Here is a 23,853-nt window from a genome sequence, read left to right on the forward strand (position 1 = left end):
AAAAAGATAAGCTTGAAATCAGATTTTCACATGGAATTGTCAGCTAATTCAATTTAAAACACAGCATGGGCTGAACACAACATGCCTATGGTTCAACATTGGCTGCAGGCCACCAGCTTGTGTGTTCGGATCCAGGAGGATTCCATTAAGGATTGTGCACCTCAGAGCCATCTGCAAAGAAGGTGAAGACCCCATTATTTGCTTCTAGAAAATAGGGTTGACTCCACATGGGGTCTGCAAAAGATGAGGACAAAGCCAGTGCCCTGAAGTAGACCGTGGGAGTCACCCACCCACTCATCATTATTTAATCCAGCACATTAACCTCCCACCACGAGCCAGGAGATCCAGTGGTGAATGTGACAGGCGGAACCCCTGCCCTCAGGGACCCTCTGTTCTAGCTGGGGAGACACTTGAATTAATGAGTAACACTTGTGATACATGAGGAGCTGCCGTACAGCATGGGGGTTAATAGTCTGGGTTTGAGTCCTGAGTCCACTGCTTGCTAGTTGTCAATTTAGGCAAATCCCCTAATCTAGATCCAGTTGCCCTACTTCTTGCCTGTGGAATGGCCATGATAACCTCCTAAGGTTTTTCTGGGGATTCACTGAGACAATGCAAATAATTATTAGTTGCTGCTATTAAGTAGAGAGCTGTGAGAGCAGGGAAGAGGGGAGCCTAGGCTTAGCATGGGGACCTCCCCATTCCAGTGAATACTGGGGCTTTTTGCCAGTGAGGGGAGCAGGAAGCCACAGGGGTTGGAAGCTCCAGGCCCAGCAGAGGCTCAGTCCTCTTCTGCTGAGATGGCTGCAATGAGGCAGCTGGTTCATTTCCTGTCTGTTTCTTCTTCCTGTGGATCCAATTTCAGCAGCCTACTTGTCTCAGTAGGATTTGGTGTCCAAGGACTGGGAAGGTACTGCTCTGCTCTTGCCCATGATGGAAGAAGGCCAGGCCTTTCCAGCTATGAACCAGAGCCCCTCCACGAAGCTGCTGCATTTTGGAGCTCATCAAACCCTACAACTAAGTTTTAAAAATCTAAGTGCATGTAAGAAACAAGTCAGAATCCCTTTCCTATGCCCTTAAGTACAGAATACCAGCTTCTGCTGGCAGAGGCCTCAGCCACAGGGACATTTTGGACCTTTCTTTCACCTGGGCAAAAAGGGAAGAGGCAAGTATCAAGAGACTTGACTCACCAACAATGTGTCTGGGGACTTGGAGTTTGGCTCTGTGTTTATGACATGGTCTCTGATCTCAGGTGGTCTGCAATCTAACCCTGTAGAGAATCAGAGTCTTGGATTTGTAAGGGAACTTCTAGAGCATCTAGTCCAACCTCCACCCAAAAGGGTAAGCTTTTCTCTAAGAAACTCGGCCTTGCTGGGTGCAGTGGCTCATGCCTATAAACCCAGCACTTTGGGAGGCCGAGGCAGGCAGATCACGAGGTCAAGAGTGCAAGACCAGCCTGGCCAACATGGTCTCTACTAAGAATACAAAAATTAGCCCGGCATGGTGGCGCATGCCTGTAATCCCAGCTACTTGGGAGGCTGAGGCAGGAGAATCACTTGAACCTGGGAGGAGGAGGTTGCAGTGAGCCAAGATCGTGCCACTGCACTCCAGCCTGGGCAACAGAGCAAGACTCTGTCTCAGGGGAAAAAAAAAAAAGAAACTTGGTCTTCATCTTCTGTATTCCTAAATGAACCACATTTAACAATGATGCAAACAAATGAATTCGCAGTAAGGTAGCCAAACTCATCTGGGTGCCCAGCTTTACTGGGAGAGCTAAAACATTGCTGAAAATCAGAATTCTCCACTGGGAGAGTGATACAGAGTAGACAGGAGCACCTTTATAAAAGTGTTGGGGGCAGGGGATGAGACCTCACTCCAAGGCATGCAAAGATAACAAGAGGCCCTGCCTTTTTAAGGAGGTGGGACCAGCTGAATGTAGGACTTTCATTTGCTCACTGAATCTTATGAACAGGTCTGAGGCAGAGGGGAATTGTTCCAGGCGATGAGGGGGCACTGAGCTGTCAGAGCAGCCCCCCTCCCTGTGCAGGGCCTAGAGCAGGACTGCCTGGGTAAGCTGCTCCTACTAGCTTAGGACCTTGGGTACGTTACATTGCCTGTTCACTTCTCTGTATGGTAGAGACAATGAACACGATGCCTGGACGTCAAGTGCTCAGTAAATAGTGGCACTGCCATTTTCCCAAGTGGAGTGGTTTGTTTCTCTTCCAGCTTCCCAAGTTTAGAGCACATGTCCCAGTTCTTCAGTGCAGTGTCAGTCACATGGATTGCTTCAGAGCCCAGCAGGCCCTCCCACCTCATCCCTGTGCTGCCCCAACAGCCATGATGACCACCGTAGCCTATATGGCAGCCACTCTCCAGTCAACTCACCCTGCCTCCACTTTCTCTTCCTTAAAATGGCTTTGTTACTAACCACTGCAGTCCCCATGTTCAAAAGCCTTCAAAGAGCCTCCACTGCTTAGAATAAAGAAATGGGGAGGGGGCCTGCCTGGAGGGCCTACCACAGGCCATTAACTATGGCAGGTTCTCTGTGCATGCTGTAGTCACAGGCTAAGTGTTTAACAATTAAGTGCTTAGGCCGGGCGCGGTGGCTCAAGCCTGTAATCCCAGCACTTTGGGAGGCCGAGACGGGTGGATCGCGAGGTCAGGAGATCGAGACCATCCTGGCTAACACGGCGAAACCCCGTCTCTACTAAAAAATACAAAAAACTAGCCGGGCGAGTTGGCGGGTGCCTGTAGTCCCAGCTACTTGGGAGGCTGAGGCAGGAGAATGGCGTAAACCCGGGAGGCGGAGCTTGCAGTGAGCTGAGATCCGGCCACTGCACTCCAGCCTGGGCGACAGAGCGAGACTCCGTCTCAAAAAAAAAAAAAAAAAAACAATTAAGTGCTTTATTGGGGTTTGGCTTGGAAGGTTCATCTGACTTCCCAAAGGACAAGCTCAAGTCCTTTCTCCTCTCAAAGCTTCCCAGACCACAAAGCCCTCTGTGATCACTCCTTTTACCAAAGCACTAGGGCACCCTGGTGAGTACAAGTATGTGGTCGAGAGCCTCACCCTCAGGTAAGTAAGCTCTCTTTCCCCTCACATGGGCACATGATGTGCTGGCCCCATCCCATTTTTTCTCCATCCCTAGCACACAGGCCAGAGTGGAGCACAATCTAGGTGCTTGTCAAATGTTAACTTAAGGGCCTCCTTCACATCCTTCAAACCTCTCTCCACTGAGCCCAGTCAATCATAAGGCTCAAGTGCAAAATCCTCAGGAAGCGACAAGCCTCATCTTCCATTCAAGACAAAAGGAACGGAGTGTGCGCCTTGGTGACAGCCTCGACTGCTTGTGAAACCACTCTGGCCTTATTAGGCCAACCTATTGGAAGTGCTGCCAGGAGAGGCTGGCCCCACTGGGACAGATGCAGACTCCCATGATGGCACAGAGAATGCTGGGCCCGGGAAAGCATGCCAAGAGACACTTCCCAGAAGCTCGTAGGTGCCACCGCTCCTTCGCTTCACTCCAAGTCAGATGCAAAGAATGTGGGAGTGACAGTTACTTAACTGATGTCCCCCAACTGTCTCATTTTATCCAGGAGAAAATGGGGGTCCAGGACTAAGTGCTTCTCCAAAGGTCAAGGTGAAATAGAAAAGCCAGAGCTGCTATTTCTGTGATAAGATGCATCCCCTTCAGTTTCCTGTGACTTAAGCCTGTCACAAGGCAGGGGCTCAGGATCACCCTCGGATAGAAGTCAGGGCCACCGTGGGATTGGTGGCAACTGACGGGGCATCCTTTCAGGCCTATGTTGATCCTTCCCCTGCTTTCTCCTGAGGCCAGTTTCCCTCCCTAAATGTCCTCGATGAACAAAAGCTTACTGCCACTTGTAGGACACCTTGTATCATTATGCCAAGTTTCTACCCTCAGGCCCTCTTTGTATTCCCATCTACTCAGAACTGGCATTTTAAAGATCCCAGGGCACCTACTATGTGCCAGAGACAGGAGCCAAGATGAACTGTGCTGCACCACTGCACACAAGCCTCATCCCGTCCTCTTGGTTTAGGTATTGCTCGGAACCTATTGTTGTATTCAACTACACTTGCACTTGTTCCTATTTGCCCTACATGGGCATAACTCTTAATACCAAGCTTTGTTCAGAATTCCTCTGATTCATCATTTAAGTAAATTTAAAAGTCAATTCAAAGAATACAAAAACTGCATAATAATTTCCAACTCAAGAGTATAAACTTAAATCACTCATTAGCCTCTGGTTGAAAACAGTAATCGTGATTTATATGGAATGCTAAATACCTATGTTCTAAGTGTGCTCTCTTGCCACAAACCCATTTAATCCTAACAATCTTAGGTAAGTTGAGGTAGGCTGTTGTTCTCATAAATAAGTGTGGTAAAACCCCAATCTCAAGATACAGCCCAAGCCACAGAGGCACATGCGTTAGCAACACGTGGACCCCACCGCAGTATTAGCAATCATCTTTTGCTATAAGTGCTTGGCTTCCAAGAGCTTTTATACAGATGTCTAAGAGCCACAAAATATATATAATTAGGCTATTTCCCAAATAGCACAGGAAAGCTGCCAAAGGCGTTCCCTGAAAGGCAATGCACTGACAATGGGGACTATGACAGCCTCTGGATACAAGATGACGTATCTGTCAAATGCTACTCTAGAAATAATTAAGGTTCCCTTTAGTCATTTCACAGGAGTTGCTACAGCAGCACAAAGTTTTATTAATATTCTGATTCTCGCGTCATCGTTTTTATGGCAGGAAAGGATGAGGACATGCCCCACCTGTAATGTAGAGCAAGCAAACCACCAAGTAGGACCTTGAGATTCTCTCTAAACTGTTCTCTAGCAACACGCTTGTGCCTTTAATCTGCCTTTTAAAAGGGACACAGAACAAAAAATGCTTGTTTGCAAATAAACATCTGAAAGAATATAGTAACAGCTGACCTGGGCTGAGGCATCCAAACAAAGCGGCCATTGTGGAGGGAGACAATGCAAACCACACTGGGGCAAGAAACTGAGGGCAGAGAACGTGCGGTCATTTGTGCGTTGGTATTTCTACCAGCCCTAAGGCCCCATCTGGAACAAGTATCAACCAGGAGGCTCTCTATGGCTTGATTTATTAACCTAACTCGAAAGAAGTCACTGCCACCAACAGCACTGTGCAGTTTTATTAACCATTCAAGTCCAGTAGCATCTGGTAAGATTGGGACAGAATTGGGATTGAAAAGTGAACAGATATTCAGCATCTAACAGTTCAAAAGAAGCCACTACATACTCTTTTCACAAATGTTTTCACAGAGCCAATACAGTACTAGCCATTAACCCAGTACACCAAGTGTACTGAAGTAGAAAAGATGCAACAAGAAAAATAGCTACATTAGAAAGACCAACACTTTAGAAAAAGAGTAAAACACTTTTAGTTTCTCCCCTTTAGCCCCTAAAACAACATCTTACAGTCTGAATCTACCTATACAGTCCTACATTAGCTTCTAAAATATTTGTCAGGAGGGAAAAAATAAAATGACACTGGCCAGTACAGTCTTTGGATATTTAGGAAGGGGATGGGGAGAAAGTCAGTTGTCAGAGCAAATTAGTCAGCTTCAGTCTCGTCAGCAGGGTCTTTGGATTCTTTGTTCTTCCGCACTTCTTCAATGTGCTTATCCTGTAAAGGAAGGGTAAGGTGTCATCAGTCAAAAAAAAAAAAAAAAAAAAGCCTGTCAAGTCACGACCCCCAGCCCCCACCTCAAAGAGGCCCAACACAACCTCGGTGCATATATTACAGCCTGTCGGAACCACAAAATTTGAGTTCTGAGACATGATCGAATCTCCTGGGTCCCTTGTAGAACCTAACAAGCCGCATACTGGTCTTTGAAGGACTGTGCAATTATGCTGGGAATTACTGAATATTCCATCTTAAAATATACCTTTCATTTAACATGTTAAGCCCCAAATGGATGACAAAAAGACACCAAACATCTTTTATCAAAGCACTTAGTTCAAGCCAACTAATTGGTGCATCAAACTCCAGGCTCAACCCTTTTACAAGGTAAGAAACCAACCTTCTCTCGCAAACGCTCCAGTTTGGCAGCCATTTGTGCCTCTCGGTTCTCTTTGTTAGCTTCCATTTTGTGGGTCAGTTTCTCTTCTGCCATTTTACTGAAGTTGTTGTTCTCTTCTATTGCCTTCTGAAGCACTTCTTTCTCGTGCTCTCGTTTCTCAGCCAGCTGCTTTAAGACCTCAGCTTCATGCGACTGGAAAAAAAAGTTTAATAGGCTAGGCACTTTGAAATGTATTCAGGCTGGGAGTGGTGGCTCACGCCTGTAATCCCAGCACTTTGGGAGGCCAAGGTGGGTGGATCATTTGAGGTCAGGAGTTCAAGACGAGCTTGGCCAACATGGTGAAACCCCACCTATACTAAAAATACAAAAATTAGCCAGGCGTGGTGGCGGGCACCTGTAGTATCCAAGCTACTTGGGAGGCTGAGGCAGGAGAATTGCTTGAACCCAGGAGGTGGAGGTTGCAGTGAGCCAAGATCGCACCACTGCACTCCACCCTGGGTGACAGACTCTGCCTCAAAAAATAAAATGTATTCAGCATTAGTTAAAATTACAATAAAAATCATTTACTAAGGGGACTGAAAAGGGGCAGAAAATAAGGTCCGGTTTAAATAATACCGAAGTTAGGACCTGAATTATCCCTATCATACTGTAAAAATGATATTTTTTCTAGTATTTGTATTCAATTTTGGAAAACTGCTTATCTGTTCAGAAATCTCTTACCCAATTAGTCCTTAAGGAAATCCTTGTAAGATTTACTGCTTAATGGTATCTGGATGACTTGAGGAATATGTACTTGTGAGTAGCACTTTTATTGTAGAGAATTTCACTATTTAACTTCAAAAGAAAACTAGCTCATTGTAAAAATTTTAACCATAACTGATAAAACAATGATAGGAAATGTAAGACTAAGCCTGCAGATTACTATTTAAGACAGAAAAATTTGTTTCAAGGAAAAGTCTTATTAGCTTTTGTCTCAGGAAACTGCATTAATTACCAGACCATCCCTTGGTATGACCCCTTCAACAGAACAGCTTGTTCTCAAAACACATTCAGATGTGTTTGGAACCACTGACTTGCAGGATAACCACAGAGCATCTGCCACTGGTTCTATTGATTCTCTTCTGCCAAATCCTAGTCATGATGGGAGTTTGACTATATTTAGCCAGTTACTATGTAAAGCACAGGCTAATGACTACAGGGCCAGGGTTGATGTCTAAAAAACTTTCCACTGTCCAACCTTTGGTTGTATTGCTTCCTCCTACTCCATGAACTCACACTATTACATAGAAGCATAGAAGATGACTCTTAGTGTAAGCACTGTGGCTCTTTGGGCGGGTGTGTGTGTGTCCTACAAATCACACTATGCTGGTCTGAGGAAGGTTATTACCCTTACTTTTTGTGCCTTACTTGCCCCAACTTTAAAATCAATCCAATCAGGATTGTTGGGAAAGGGAGTTAAATGAAAAGTTATCTACAGTTGTTAATGAGTAACACCGAATGGAAAGAAACACACCAAAATGTTAACACTGGTTGCTTCTGGGAAGTGGGATAATGAAAACTTTTAATTTCCATTTATAAATTTCTGTATTTTCCAAATTTTCTACAACTAGCATATTTATTGATTCTTCAAATTAGCTTTTAATGATAGTTACTTTATAATATAATTGCTTAGAAAAGAAAAGCTACCATACCAGCTGAGCAACACAATCACACTAGCAATTTAAAATGTTTTTATTGTACAGTTCTCAAAAAACAAAAACAGGCCGGGCGCGGTGGCTCATGCCTGTAATCCCAGCACTTTGGGAGGCCGAGACGGGCGGATTACGAGGTCAGAAGATCGAGACCATCCTGACTAACACAGTGAAACCCCGTCTCTACTAAAAATACAAAAAATTAGCCGGGCGTGGTGGCGGGCGCCTGTAGTCCCAGCTACTCGGGAGGCTGAGGCAGGAGAATGGCGTGAACCCGGGAGGCGGAGCTTGCAGTGAGCTGAGATCCGGCCACTGCACTCCAGCCTGGGCAACAGAGCGAGACTCCGTCTCAAAAAAAAAAAAAAAAAAAAAAAAAAAAAAAAAAAACAAAGTGCCAAAGAATCATCTGGCAACATATCTTTTCAAAGAGAAAGCATGAGCTTCGGTTTAAGGCAGACCAGGGCTTGAATTCTGACCCCAACACTTACTAGTTGTATGACTGCAGAAAAACGACTTAACATTCCTGAAACTGTTTCTAATTTCCATTATTTGAGGCAACACCATGTATTAAAGGAGAAAAATATAAACAAAGGAGCTGGCACGTAACAGGAGTTCAATAAGTGAGGACTGGTATTTCCTTCCAGTCACTGGCATATGTAATAATCACAGTGTAGCTACAATTCTGTTTTCTTCTTGTTATAGAAATAAAACTGATCCGCCCATTACATATATTAATATCCTGCTTTCTGTGAATTGCTTCGTTTACCTTGCGTCTTTCTTCTGCAGCTTCTAATTTCTTCTGAATTTCCTCCAGAGAAAGATCCTTCTTCTTTGGAGGGGAAAGGGGGAATTCTGGAACAGATTCTTTTGACCGAGGGCTGAGAATCAGCTCAAAAGCCTGGCCTGAGGCACGCTTCTCCAGTTCTTTCACCTGGATATCTAGAATTGATTATATTTATAATTCAGAAAACCAAGATTCTCCTATTCTAATAAACAGTAATTTTCTAAAATCCAAATCAATTTAATGTATTAAATTAGGGCTAATGAGGAAAGTTGTGGTTTTCCCCCCTTTTTATTCCTATCAGCCTACTGACACTAGGGGAAGATGTGTTTGCAGCAAGATATTATCTAAATACCATTTCCCAAGGCCAGGTACCATGGCTCATGCCTATAATCCCAGCACTTTTATCGAGAGGCCAACATGGGAAGATCCCTTGAGCCCTGAAGTTTTGAGACCAGCCTTGGCAACAAAGGGAAAGCCCATCTCTACAAAAAAAAAATTTTTTTTAATTAGGTGGGTGTGGTGGCCCATGCTGATAGTCCCAGATGCTATGGAGGCTGAGGTGGGAGAATCGCTTGAGCCCACTTGAGCTCCAGAGGTCAAGGCTGCAGTGAGCTATAATTAAGCCACTGCACTCCAGCCTGGGCAACAGAGTGAGACCCTGTCTCAAAAATAAAAAACAAAAACCATCTCCCAGAAAAACAAAGCTCAACATTTTTGGATTAATAAATACTGTTTTGAGACATCAGTGTCTTGACAATCGCTTTCATAAACAAAAGACTTGTGCAAACTCCACAATTTTGCTTCAGACTAAGCCAAACTGTCTAATAAACAATTATGAGCTCTTGGCACATTCAAGTGATAATCATTTTTTAATTCTCCTATTCATAAAATAGGTTTTGGATAAGACCATAAGTGCCAAATCAAAGGTGAAGACCTGAGCCATCTCAATCTAAAATCATAAGCCCATCACAATTTCAGCTTTTCCAAATAGATTACCTACCAGAAGAAGCCATGGTGAATAGAAGACAAGCGACAGGCAGTGTATTCTGCACAATGAACTGGGATAAGGAAAGCCCTGAAAATGATTTTCAAAAACATGCAATCACTTTCTTTGCCTTTCTATATGTCATCAACCAAAAGAGATCTCACATCACATCTACATACATCGTCAGAAAAATCACTACGTAGAATAAAGACGTCATTAACCACGAAAAAATTTATCAAAATCTAAATAAACATATTAGGAAATATGACCTTAATATGATATTGGTTGCAGAAAATCAAGTTAACTGAGTTTGCTCGTTCATAAAACTCTTGGATTTTTAAAATCAGAAGTCACAAGGGTGAAGGATCTTTCTCCCCCATAAACTCTTTAACATTTCCCCGAAACTGTAAGAAGATATTCCAGATTCAACTCAACAGTGCCCCCGGAGCCATCTTAATACTGCCTACAACTCATTGTGTAAATGAAATACCCACCCCTGCTTTGTCTGTGTCTGACGTGGTGGATAAAAAAACGCCCAAGCTAATAGTAACCAATAATGTTGAACTCCTATTGTCCCTCAAGTTTAAGCTCCCTTGCCAGACAGCAAGCAAAATGTTTATGAACCTCTCGATTTTTACTTATAATATTTGCTGCCGTTATGTCATGAAAAATGCTGTATCTCTTGATCTTTTTAAGATTATGATTTTTGTAGACCCCAGCTAGTACCAAAAACGTAGGATGACAGGTTCCCAAAAGCTAGAAATTTAAACCAGAGGCAGCGACAAGATTTAGGCAAAGCACAAAATTAGACGCAGCACCGGCCCCAGGATGGGCGTGGTCCCGGTCCAGACGAGGAAAAGAGGACCGGTCGCATCCGGCCAATCAGAGCACGCCCTGCGCTCCGGCCCCTGGCCCCGCCCCCTTCCTCCCCGCGCCTTTTCGAATCTCCCCGAACTCTCAACACCCCAGAGCCCGCGCGCGTGGGAAGGGGAGGGGTGGGCGGGGCTAACGGTCCAATCCGGGTAACTCCGCCCCTGCCTGACTCCCCCCGCGCGGACGCCCCCCCCCCAACTCCCGCCAAAAACACCTTCAGGCCGCCGCCACCACCCCCGTCACAGTTCACCGGGTGGGGCAGGCCCTGGGAACAGGCCCCCGGGTGGCCCCGCGGTGGGCTCGTCACCGCCTCCCGCCGTCCCTATGCCCAGCCTGCCGCCATCCAAGCTGTCCGCCCGTCCGGCCGCGAAGACAGAAGAACCCTCGCGGGGACAGGGAGCGCCGCCCCTCAGTCACCAGCTGCGGTCGCCAGGGACGGTCGCGGGGAGGGTCGCGTCCCTGGCTGCCCGCAGTTTGGCCCTAAAGCCGCTGGTCGCGGGGGGGCGCCGCCCCGTCCCTTCAGACAATGGGGACCCCGGCGGGGCCCGCAGGGAAGGGAGGGAGGGAGGTAAATGACGGCCCACGCCCCCTATTGTCTCCTCGACGGCACCCCGGAGCGGACTCCGGGTGCTCGCCCAGCCCCCTGCCCACGAACAGCCGCGCCCCCAGACAGCGGGGACAAAGGCGAGGCCCCGCCCGATCCACACACAAAGCGGAGCGACCCCCGCCCACCAGCCCCTCCGGGCCCCGCAGCCCCGCCCGCCGCCTGCAGCAGGGGGTCGCTGCCACGGCCCAGCCCCTCCCGCCGACCGAATCCCTCTTGCTGGCCGCAGCCAGCAGCCGCCGCCTCCGAGCCCCGCACCCACCTGCTCGGTCCGAGCCGCCTGACCACACTCTGAGCACCAACAGACCCGGGCGCGCACAAAAGCGCCAAACAGCGGCACGTGACCTCCCCGCGGGGCTCCGCATTGGCCGAGAGCGGCGGCACGTGCCGCCCCCGCCCCCAACAACCCGCGTGTAGCCCCGCCCCCCGGGACCCCGAAGCACCCCGGGAAGTGTAGTCCTGGCCGGGAGGGCAGGAGGACAATGCGGGGGTTGCGGGACGCCTGGGGAGCATCCCCAGGTGTGGGCCTGGGGCTGCGGGGGTGGTCTCGCCGTGGAAGAGGGAGTGGCAGTGGACCCCGGACTAGGTCCGAACCAGCTCCCCCTTCTCGAGAACAAGGGCAGGGCGGAGCAGGCGTGGTGGTGGGGTCCTTCCCTACCTTTCCAGACCTTGGCCGCCTGGACCCCGCCTTGTAGAGCCACGTGCCCGCCTCGCCGCAAGGGCAGCACTCAGAGCAGTGCCCCTTCTTGTGCCCCACCCACATGGGTACCTAAGACACCGGAGCCCCTGTGACAGCACAATGCCACTCCACGCCCCTGCGGGGCCTCCTGCCCCCGGCGCCCTACACCGACACCGGCGTGACACCCATATTGTGACATCATCGTAATTTCTAATCCACTCAGCCCACAGGTCGCGGGCGTGTCCCTTCCCTCGCTGTGTGCGTTCTTGCCAGCATCCTCAAGTTCCCGAGTCGGTGACCAGGGATCTGTGCGGGAAAGCGTGAGGCTCTGGAATTTGATCGCCTTTGGTCTAACAAAGCCACTCAGCTTAAATGCAGACTCCATCTGTTCTGCCAAGCCTTCCGCGGATGATAGGGGAGGAAGAGCAATAGTCGTTCTAGACTACACAGATTGCAGTTAAGTGTTGCTTTTGTTCTCAGAGCACGTGCTCCCCAGAGCAGCACTGGGTTCCTTTTAAAAATCAAAAAAGGAGCCACAAGGTCGCTGTTCCCCCTGACCTGGATAGCTCAGAACCTCAGCAGAGGCACAAAGGAAATTGGTCTGACCGAGGCTTAGAATAACTGGCCCTTTCTCCCACAAGAAGAGGGAAAAAATAAATGCAATGTACATGGTCCCCGCCTCCTCCCATTCTCTGACCAAGACTGTGTCCTCGGTTGGTGGTCAATACACCAAGGCACCTGCTTTGAGATCTTGACTAAACAGAAGAGGTATCTTTATTTTATTAATGGGTTGCATCTCCCCAAATCAAGAAACAAATGTGACCAACCTTCCTGAAACAGCAGTTCTAATTTAGAAAGACTCTCATGCCTAGTTAGCCACTAGGTATGTGCCAGAGATAAAATACAACTAAGAGGTGCCTGAGACAATAAAAATTGGATCATACAAGCAGCAGCACACTACACAAAGCAAACAATTAGCAATGCACTGTTGCCTGAAATATGCTTGTTGCGGCACTTTTTCCAACAATCGCCCTTGTGTGGGGTCGGCCTCCCCCCGAAGCCAATCTAAGTGGTTTTCACTTAGCCTGTGAGCAGGACCAGGAATAATTCAGATTCTGAGCATTGACAGGCTTCTCAGACCAAACTTGACTTCAAAATGGCTAGGAGCTTCCATCTGTCATTTTTCTGAGCAGAGTCTCAGAAATCATTAGAAAAGTTGGAGAGGGATGGGGATGAGATCCCTCAGGAAAGCGACAGATAGGCAGGCAACACAAATGAGCAAGGAACCCAAGCCCAAGAGGTCCTTACCCACTGAACAGGCTTTTTATCTTGAAGTCTTTGTATTTGATCTGGAGGTTCACAGAGGAAAGTCCCACTCATTTAATGCATTTTTTTAAGTACAATAAATTGCCACACAAAAATCTCACATTCCTAACTATTAATGTTGTGACAGAAAAAGGAAATAAATCTTTCAAAACACTGATTATTTTAAAGCACTTAGACTGCTTCCCCCCACCTTTTCTTTCTCCCTAGAGCAGATGTCTATTTCCATGGAAACCATAGCAAGGAACGTAGATGTTAGAACTCATGTCGATTTTTAATCTTTTTTAGCAATGCCACTTGGCTTCTGGGTTTGTTGGGAGATGCCTGGTTTGGGCCAGTCTGTGACAATGTCCGGAGCTCCTCACAGCTGCTTGAGGACTGAGAGGGCTAGGTTAAAGTTTCCCCTAGAATGAGCCTGTGAATAAAAAGGTGCTTTTGAGGTGGGATGATTCCTGTCCTTTTATTATTATTATTATTATTATTATTATTATTATTATTATTTGACTTTAAAAAATTGAGACAGGGTCTCACTATGTTGCCCAGGTTGACCTCGAACTCCTGGGATCAAGCGATCCTCTTGTCTCAGCCTCCCAAAGTGCTGGGATTATAGGCATGAGCCACCACACCCAACCTGATCCCTGTCCTTTAGGGTGGGGCTGCCTTTCCGAGAGCCAGATCACAGCTCATCGTCAGCTTTTGTGGGTATCCTATATAAGCCTTGGAATAGGAAGGGCTTTCAGCTATAAGGAGAGACAACAGCTTTGCCACTTCACTTTGGAGAGGGGCAGAATCGCCCTTCTCGAAAGCTTCCTAAAACGAACTTCAAGATCCACTCTCTTCTGAAGTGGCAGCAAGGAGTTAATGTTCACATCTTGGAACTGTCTATCTTTACCCATGAGAATTATTTTTGCCTCTGCTCAGATGGTTTGGTTGGATTGTTATGGAGCTGGCTGTGACTATGGAGCCACACAACGAAGTGGAGCTATGGCAGTCATCCAGCTTATTTGATCTGTGTAGACAGCTAAAGGAGAGCTCTTGAGGCTTCAAAGTCCAGAAGGAATGTCTACACTGATCGAACGGCGGGCCAGGCGTTGTCAGATCTCCTCTCCTGCCAGAGAGCCCGGCAGCCTTTGTTCATTGTTGGCCTTGAGGCTGCAGGGTTTGTCTCCCACATGGCGCCTCCAAGTTCCACAGCTGCTTGTGAGGCCTGTCCTTGGCCAAAGGGTGTCGTGGGAGAGAGAGGTTTGCTTGTTGTCCCCAGTCTCTCTGTTCCCTTTGTCCCCTAATCCTCAAGCACTATGCTGTAACACTCCCTTCTCTATTCAAAACCTGTCTATGAGTCTGTTATTTTACATGTCAGTCTCCCTCACTAGACCATTAGGTCCTAGAGGGCAGGGTGCTGTCTTTCTCTTGGTATCCCTAGTGCAGTGGCCATCCTGAGGCCTGGCCCAGGATGGTGGCGCCTGAATGTTTGCAGAGAACTTTGGGAAAGAACAACCTCTCAGCCAGGCATGGTGGCTCACACCTCTAATCCCAGCACTTTGGGAGGTCGAGGCGGGCGGATCACAAGTTCGGGAGATCAAGACCATCCTGGCTAACACGATAAAACCCCGTCTCTACTAAAAATACAAAAAATTAGCCAGGCGTGGTGATGGGTGCCTGTAGTCCCAGCTACGCAGGAGGCTGAGGCAGGAAAATGGCGTGAACCTGGGAGGCGGAGGTTGCGGTGAGCTGAGATAGCACCACTACACTTGAGCCTGGGTGACACAGCGAGACTCCGTCTCAAAAAAAAAAAAAAAAAAAAAAAAAAAAGAACAACCTCTCTCATCCTTCTGTGATCTTCTGTCTCTTCTGTGATATTAGACACCTGAACTCTATGGGACTGGTGAGGGTTAAATGAAATAATGCAAATGAAAACACTTAGCACAATGCCTGGCACATTTAAAGTGCTGAGCACTTGTTAGGTATCATTGCTAGAGATGTTTCCTGATTGCTATAGATTATTTTATTTTTATTTTTATTTTTATTTTTTGAGATGGAGTTTTGCTCTTGTTGCCCAGGCTGCAGTTCTCCCACGATTCTCCCACCTCAGTCTCCTGAGTAGCTGGGATTACAGGCGCGCGCCACCACGCCCAGCTAATTTTTTGTATTTTTAGTAGACATGGGGTTTCATCATGCTGACCAGGCTGGTCTCGAACTCCTGACCTCAGGTGATCCACCTGCCTTGGCCTCCCAAAGTGCAGGGATTACAGGCGTGAGCCACTGTGCCTGGCCTGCTATAGGTTATTGAATGAGTGAATGACTATTAGACTTTCACCCTTTGATGGAAATTGTAGTTACTGGGTTAACTCTTCCCATGGGGTTAAATTCAATTCATTTAACACTTTAAATAGGTAACACATTCACATGGTTTAAAAATAAAGTATAAGAAGCCCTCCTTATCTTCCAAGTTCTCTACCAACCACTCCCCCACCATAATCTCTGCTAATCAGTTTCCTGTGTATCCAGGAGTTTCTTCATGTGTACACAAGCAAACTTGTAAGTATGCATTCATATCCCCTCTCTTTTTATACACATGATAGCCTCCTATAACTATTCTTTGCTTAGCAGTTTTCACAACAGTACATGTCAGGGTCTGGGTGTGGTAGCTCACACCTGTAATCCCAGCACTTTGGGAGCTCAGGGCAGAAGAATCACCTGAGGCCAGGAGTTTGAGACCAGCCTGGGCTACATAGCAAGAACCTGTGTCTACAAACAAATGAAAAAATACAAATAAATAAAGAAAATTAGCTGGCACGGTGGCATGGGTCTGTAGTCCTAGCTAAGGTGGAAAGACTGCCTGCAGTGAGCCAGGATCACCCACTGTTCTCCAGCCTGGGTGACAGAATGAGACCCTGTCTCTTTATTTGTTGAGTCAGAGTCCTACTCTGTCACCTGAGCTGAAAGAGACAGGATCTCATTCTGTCACCCAGGCTGGAGTACAGAGGCACGATCTCGACTCATTACAACCTCCGCCTCCTGGGTTCAAGGGATTCTCCTGACTCAGCCTCCTGAGTAACTGGAATTACAGGCACATGCCACCACACCCGGCTAATTTTTTGTATTTTTAGTAGAGATGGGTTTTCACCATGTTGGCCAGACTGTCTTTGAACTATTGACCTCAAGTGATCCACCCGCCTTGACTTCCCAAAGTGCTGGGATTACAGACGTGAGCCACCACGCCTGGCCAGAGACCCTGTCTCTTAAACAAACAGACAAAAACCATGTCAGGGGTCTCTTCCCTGTTCACACATCAAGCATTTCTTTGATTTGGTGTCCATGGTATGAATATTCCAAAATGCAGTTAACCAGTGCTCTATCTGTGGCTCTTAGGTTATTCCCAATTATTCAGAATAGCTCACCATGCTGTAATGAATGACCTAGTTCATATGGCATTTCCCATGGGTGTGAGTATATCTGGGAGACATATTCCTAGAAATGGTATTTCAGGGCTAAAAGGCAAGCACATTGGTAATTTGGATAGTGCCAAATTGCCTTCCACGTTGTACCAGTTCAACACTCGCCATGTGGCACTTCAATTCATTATCTCAACTCATTCAAAAATGATTTGAAAGGCTTTGTCCCTAGAAATTTCAGGCATTAGAGAAAAGGAGGGGGAGGAACTGAAATCCCAAGAAATACATGGCTGTCAATTCTGTCTATATTAATAACTCCTATAAATGTTTGACAAGCAACAGGCTGATCTCAGAACAGCTCTGGTGCCTGCGCTGTGGCACCCGTCTCAGTCCTGTGACTCACGTGGCTGCGGTGAGATTGGAAGTGCACCTCCATTGGAAGAGATTGGACTGCACTGAGATTGGAAGTGCACTGTGAGACTGGAAGCTTTCTGAAGGCAGGGTCTTTCTCATTGCTGTGTCTCACTCCCCTCCCAATATGCCTGGCACAGATCTTATTTAATTAATTCTAAGATGTATTTTTCCCCACATGTTTTGATCTTTGAAATCAGTTGGTCCTCATAGTCAATAAATAGCATGTCATAATTATTGACAGCCTTTTATCTTTTTTGTTGTTCTTGTTGTTTTGAGACAAGTTCTCACTTTGTCACCCTGGTTGGAGTGCAGTGGTATGAACATGGCTCACTGCAGCTTCAACCTCTCAGGCTCAAGTGATCCTCCTGCCTCAGCCTTCTGAGTAGCTGGGACAACAGGTATGTGTCACCATGCTTGGTTAATTTTAAAAAATTTTTTAGAGATGGGGTCTCACCACGTTGCCCAGGCTGGTCTTGAACTCCTGGTCTTAAGTGATCCTCCTGCCTTGGCCTCCCAAGGTGTTAGGGTTACAGGCATGAGCCAGTCCAGGCACACCTGGCCTAGACTGGAATCTTTTAAATGTTAATAGCTCACATAGAATGCTTACCACACAGCAGCCACTGGTCTAAACACTCCACATGTACTAACTCACTTAATTCTCATGACAGTCTTATGAGGTATTATTAGCCTAATTGAAAAGATGAGGCAATGAAGGTGACCAACTGTCCTGGTTTGCCAGGGACTGAAGAGTTTTTCCAGAACTTGAGACTTTCAGTGCTAAAACAGGGAAAGTTCCAGGCAAGCCCAGATGAGTTGGTCATTCTAAATAAAGGAACGGATTTAGAATGCCTTTTTTAGAGGGAAAAAATAATACAATAAAGGAAACTGAGGCATGGAGAGATAGTACCTTTTTACAGGTTTTGTTTTTGTTTTTTTTTTTTTAGACAGAGTTTCGCTCTTGTTGCCCAGGCTGGAGTGCAATGGCGCGATCTCGGCTCACCGCAACCTCCACCTCCTGGGTTCAAGCGATTCTCCTGCCTCAGCCTCCCAAGTAGGTGGGATTACAGGCATACACCACCATGCCCGGCTAATGTTGTATTTTTAATAGAGACATTTCTCCATGTTGGTTTCTTTACATTGGTCAGGCTGGTCTCAAACTCCCAACCTCAGGTGATCCACCTGCCTCGGCCTCCCAAAGTGCTGGGATTACAGGCATGAGCCACTGTACCCGGTCTCCTTTTTTAGACATGTCAAATGGGGTTCCTTGTCCTAGGCCCTACTCTTTAGAGGGCTGCACCCTAATCCTCCTCCAGTTGTGTCCCTCCTCACAGTTCCCTGGGGCCAAAGAGATGTACCCATCTGGAGCCTGTGAACCCCTTCTAGACCACCCTCTCAACACAGGACTCCAGAATTCCCTGCCCAAATGGCCCAAGTCCACTTTCAGCATCTGTGCCAGCCCCTTCCCTGGTTCCATCCTCCCAAGGGCAAACTTCCTGCCAGTGAGTGCACCCCTGTACTTAGAGCTGGCTATTTGAAAGGGGTGTGGACAGAGCCTGAGCATGTGGGCTGGGGAATGCACACAGGAATGAGAAGAGAAGGGAGCTGGCTCTGCTACATTCCCACATGGAACTCCAGGGAATCCAAGAATTCTCAACTCAAAACCTAGCTTTCTAGGTTGTTATGGAGGTATATTTGTCAAGGTGGGAGGATAGAACATATATTTTTAAAATATAGTTTGTTAGCTTGATTTATAACTCTTAAATACTTAGCCATATGGTATGTGGGCTTCCCTTCTATACTCCTGCCCTGGGTCTGGCAAACATTAGCAGCAGGTTTGCAGCAAGATTAGATCACTTGTTCGACTAGGCCACACAGAAGTGGCAGAGTTTTTGTAGTCTGGCCCTGACTCTATGCTTTCAGCTATCACTCTAAACTGTTTTATCAGGCTACCCCTATGATTTTACAAATAGGGGAGAAAAGACCAGAGAACTCTAGACATTTGCCCAACGTCACATGGCTAGTTTGTGTCATGTCAGGGGGAATTTAAATCCTGTCCTTTATATGATGCAGCAGGTACTGCTCAGTTACTATTCGTATGAGTGTGGGCACGTGACTTCCCCTTTTGGGGCCTGTTTCCATCATCTGTGAAATGGGAAGAATGCCCCTACCTCATAGAGCTGTCAGGACTAAATAAAATAATATACATAAAGTCCCTAGCATTGTGTCTATACACAATAAACCCTCAGTAAATGACAGCTAAGGTATTAGCTATCAAGCACAGCTCTGATCATGCCATTTTCTGCTTGAAAACATTTGACAGATTCAACTTTGGGATACATGACATGAGAGAAGCAAAAATTTCTGAAACCTAAAAGAAAAGACTCCCCTCCCTGGCTTGGAGTCCAAGCATTCCTGGCATGGCAGCTAAAACCGTCTGTGAAGTCACTGCAGGTCTTCATCTCCATGAGGACCTCCAGGTCAGTCTTCCTCAAGGACCTCCCCCTCCTTTTCCCTAAGATTCTTTGATTCTTGATGCATTTGAAAAATCTGTCTTCTTGGGCCGGGTGAGGTGGCTCACGCCTGTAATCCCAGCACTTTGGGAGGCCGAGGCGGGCGGATCACGAGGTCAGGAGATCGAGACCATCCTGGCTAACATGGTGAAACCCCATCTCTACTAAAAAAATACAAAAAATTAGCCAGGCATGGTGGCAGGAGCCTGTAGTCCCAGCTACTCAGGAGGCTAAGGCAGGAGAATGGCGTGAACCTGGGAGGCGGAGCTTGCAGTGAGATGCGATCGCGCCACTGCCCTCTAGCCTGGGTGACAGAGCAAGACTCTGTCTAAAAATAATAATAATAATAAAAAAGAAAATCTGTCTTCTCAACGAGGGATGGTTATAGAGAAGCACAACTAAGATGAACAGAAGAGCTCTGTAATCAATCTCTGTTAGCCAACAATAGAATGGACTGGGACCTCTTCATGAATGACATTCTTGCTATGAGACGTGTGCAGACAAAGTCAAACATCAGAAATGTTGAACATCAGAAATGTTGAATTAGGATTCTTGCATTAGAAGAGAGGTGGACTAAATGACCTGTCTTCCTGCTTTAAGGTCCTTTTTTAATGAGATGGGGAGAGGCTCACTATATTGCACTAAATAGAACAAACAAAGCCTACCCAATTGCACAATATGAGTTCAACTAGGAACAAAATATAATGAAGAAAATGCACCAAAATATTAGTTCTGGAAAGAAAATAACAATTGAGTTTGCTTTCCTTCTTTATACTATCCTGGATTTTCCAAACTTAAAATGAACATGTATTAATTTTATTAATGACAAAAATTGTATATATATATTTTTCTTTTTGAGACGGAGTTTTGCTCTTGTTGCCCAAGCTAGAGTGCAATGGCACGATCTCGGCTCACTGCAACGTCTGCCTCCCAGGTTCAAGGCATTCTTCTGCCTCAGCCTCCCAAGTAGCTGGGATCACAGGTGCACGCCACTACGCCTGGCTAATTTTTTGTATTTTTAGTAGAAACGGGGGTCTCACCATGTTGGCTAGCCTGGTCTCGAACTCCTGACCTCAGGTGATCTGCCCGAAAGTGCTGGGATTACACGCATGAGCCGCTGCACCTGGTCCCAACAATTATATTTAAAAAATAAAAGAGACTTTTGTCTTCCTTACCCATCTTATGTCCTGTGTCTCTGAAACCTCTATAACTCACTCTCACTCTTCCCACTGCCCCACCAAGTTTCAGCTTTATTGGACTGTTGGCAGCTCCCTGAAAGGTTACATGTCTATATGCCCCACTGTTTTGCTGACACCAACTGCCTTAGTTCAGGCTGTTACAAAAGAACAACATTGACCGGGTAGCTTAACCAACATTTATATCTCATAGTCCTGGAGGCTGGGAAGTCCAAATTCAAGGCAGCAGCAGATCTGATGGCTGGTTAGGGCTCTTTTCCTGGTTTGCAGAAAGCCATCTTCTTGTTGAGATGGCTGAGAGCATAGAGAGATTCCATGTCTCCTCTTTTTATACAGGCACTAATCCCATTCATGAGGGCTCTAGCCTCATGACCTAATTACCTCCCAAAGACTCTACCTCCAAATACCATTACAGTAGGCCATAGGCTTCAACATATGAATGTGGGAGAGACACAACATTCAGTCTACAGCACCAACCCTCATAAGGCCTTGAGTCCCTTGGCTTCAGTCTTTATTGAAATTCAAGGTCTTGATTAACCTCTCTGTCCCTCACCACTATGCTGCTATTGCAGCTATCTATATACATGTCTGTCCCTCTCACTAGTGAGTAAACTCCTTCAGGGCAGGATCCTATGTGATTCTGTCTTGTCATCCCTGCAGTGCCACAAACAGACACTCTGTAAGTGTTAAATCATTCAGCCAATGTCTTTTTGGCCATTGAACAACACTTACGCTAAGGTCAGATGGCATATCTGAGTGTATATTCTGCAGTCTAGTCCCTTGCAAATTCAAAAAGACTATTCCAGTGACATCTCTTTCTTTCTTTCGTTCTTTCTCTCTCATTCTCTCCTTCCTTCCTTCCTTCCTTCCTTCCTTCCTTCCTTCCTTCCTTCCTTCCTTCTTCTTTCTTTTTTGACAGTCTCACTTTGTCGCCCAGGCTGGAGTACAGTGGCACAATTTCAGCTCACTGCAACGTCTGCCTCCTGGGTTCAAGTGATTCTCCTGCCTCGGTCGCCTGAGTAGCTGGGATTACAGGTGCGTGCCACCCACCTGGCTAATTTTTGTATTTTTAGTAGAGACGGAGTTTCACCATGTTGATCAGGCTGGTCTTGAACTCCTGACCTTGTGATCTGCCTGCCTCAGCCTCCCAAAGTGCTGGGATTACAGGTGTGAACCACCACGCCTAGTCTCTTTCTTTAAAAAAAAAAAAAAAAAAAAAAAGGAAAATTTTTGTTTGTTTTTAAACTTCAATTGAAATCAACCATTTTCGATTTCCAGAGAGTTGCAAAGATGGTACATGAAGTTCCCATATGCCCTTCAGCCAGCTTCATTTGATGTTAACATCTTACATAATCATGGTACATTTATCCAAACTAACAGATTAACATTGGTACAATACTATTAACTGAATGGCCGAATTTAATCGGATTCAACTCCTGGCCTCAAGCAATCCATGTTTCCACTGGGGTCCCTTTTTGTGTTACAGGATCTAATCCAGGATACCGCCTTGCACGTAGCATCTTGTCTCCTTAGCCAGTGACATTTATTTTAATGAGGAGGCCGGAGTTCGGCTCTTGTCTTCTGCTGGGTTTCAGGTGCTCCTTTTTTTCTTTTTTTGAGACGGAGTCTCGCTCTTTCACCCAGGCTGGAGCACAGTGGTGCGATCTCGGCTCACTGCAAGCTCCCCCTCCCGGATTCACGCCATTCTCCTGCCTCAGCCTCCCGAGTAGCTGGGACCACAGGTGCCCACTAACACGCCCGGCTAATTTTTTCCATTTTTTAGTAGAGACGGGGTTTCACTGTGTTAGCCAGGATAGTCTCGATCTCCTGACCTCGTGATCCGCCTGCCTCGGCCTCCTAAAGTGCTGGGATTACAGGCGTGAGCCACCGCACCTGGCCAGCTTCCGGTGCTTCTGATGGGTAGATGATGGGTAGATTGAAGCTTCCTCCTACATGAGGCTAAAATGATTTTCATTTTAGATCTACTCTGTTTCTTGAATGGGCTCTTGTGGGCCTAGAAACGAGGGGGAATTACTAGTTTAATTCACTAAATTTCTGGGCCATTCCGTAGCCCATTTTTCTATGGCTTGGCACAGAGCTTGATCCTAGTCACTTAAAAAGCTTCCAAGCAGTTGGCATCTATCAGCAATCTTAGCAATTCAGTGAGAACAGAGGTTACAGCTGTCACAGGAAGTGGAAACGAAGGCTGATGATAACACACCCATTCTGAGAGGGTGAAAATCTACACGTTATAGAATTCAAGCTGGGAAGCTGGGGGTGGCTGGGGTGTCAGGTGGCAAAGGGTGGGATGCTGTGCAAAAGAAAATACAGGAGGGGAAGAAAAGCAGATGTGTCATTCATTGGAACTCCACTCTTTCTTTTTTTTTTTTTTTTTTTTTTGAGATGGAGCCTCACTCTCTCACCCAGGCTGGAATGCAGTGGTGCGATCTTGGTTCACTGCAACCTCCGCCTCCTGGGTTCAAGCGATTTCCCTGCCTCAGCCACCTAAGTGGCTGGGATTAAAGGTGCACGCCACCACACCCAGCTAATTTTTGTATTTTTAGTAGAGACAGGGTTTCACCACGTTGGCCAGGGTAGTCTCAGACTCCTGACCTTAAGTGATTTGCCTACCTCAACTTCCCAAACTGCTGGGATTACAGGCGTGAACCACCGAGCGGGCCTGGAACTCCATTGATTTGTAGACCTTGGGGGCTTATTGCTCTTAGATACCAAGACCTCTTTCAGCTAAACCCTTGCATGAATGAGAAAGCAGTAATGCCCCAGGGTGGGTGCAGGCCCCATCCCTCTACAGGATTACTAGGCAGCCTCCCAATTGGTCCTCAGTCTGACCCTCCCACCAGAGGAGGTGGCACCAGAGGGGACAGAGCAGGCTGTACCCTGGAGAGTACAGGCCCCAGCCCAGTGGGAGGAAGAGCATGTTCTGTTGATACCTTTAAAAAATAATAATCATTTCCGGCTGGGCATGGTGGCTCACGCATCTAATCCCAACACTTTGGGAGGCCAAGATGGGCATATCACTTGAGCCCAGGAGTTCGAGACCAGCCTGGCCAATATGGTGAAACCCCATCTCTACTAAAAATACTGGCCATGGTGGCGCACACCTGCAGTCCCAGCTACTCGGGAGGCTGAGGCAGGAGAATGCTTGAACCCAGGAGGCGAAGGCTGCAGTGATCCGAGATTGCACCACTGCACTCTAGCCTGGGCAACAGAGAGAGACTCTGTTTAAAAAAAAAAAAAAATTCCTACTTTTATTTCAGGATTTCAGGAGGTACATGTTCGGATTTCTTTTTTTTTTTTT

General features: G+C 46.7%; 1 protein-coding gene across 1 annotated transcript; it reads right to left on the bottom strand.

Moving 5' to 3' along the window:
• Positions 1-4,722: 4,722 nt before the first annotated feature.
• Positions 4,723-11,387, bottom strand: STMN1 (stathmin 1). Its single transcript, XM_030942192.1, has 5 exons — positions 11,280-11,387; positions 9,556-9,630; positions 8,538-8,710; positions 6,081-6,272; positions 4,723-5,683 (listed from the first exon to the last, which is right to left on the bottom strand). Exons 1-5 carry the CDS (start codon positions 11,380-11,382, stop codon positions 5,612-5,614), a joined length of 615 nt encoding a protein of 204 aa, XP_030798052.1. The 5' UTR covers positions 11,383-11,387; the 3' UTR covers positions 4,723-5,611.
• Between the last annotated feature and the right edge of the window lie 12,466 nt (positions 11,388-23,853).

This window comes from Rhinopithecus roxellana, chromosome 12 (genome assembly GCF_007565055.1).
Source record: "Rhinopithecus roxellana isolate Shanxi Qingling chromosome 12, ASM756505v1, whole genome shotgun sequence".
Lineage (NCBI taxonomy): Eukaryota > Metazoa > Chordata > Mammalia > Primates > Cercopithecidae > Rhinopithecus > Rhinopithecus roxellana.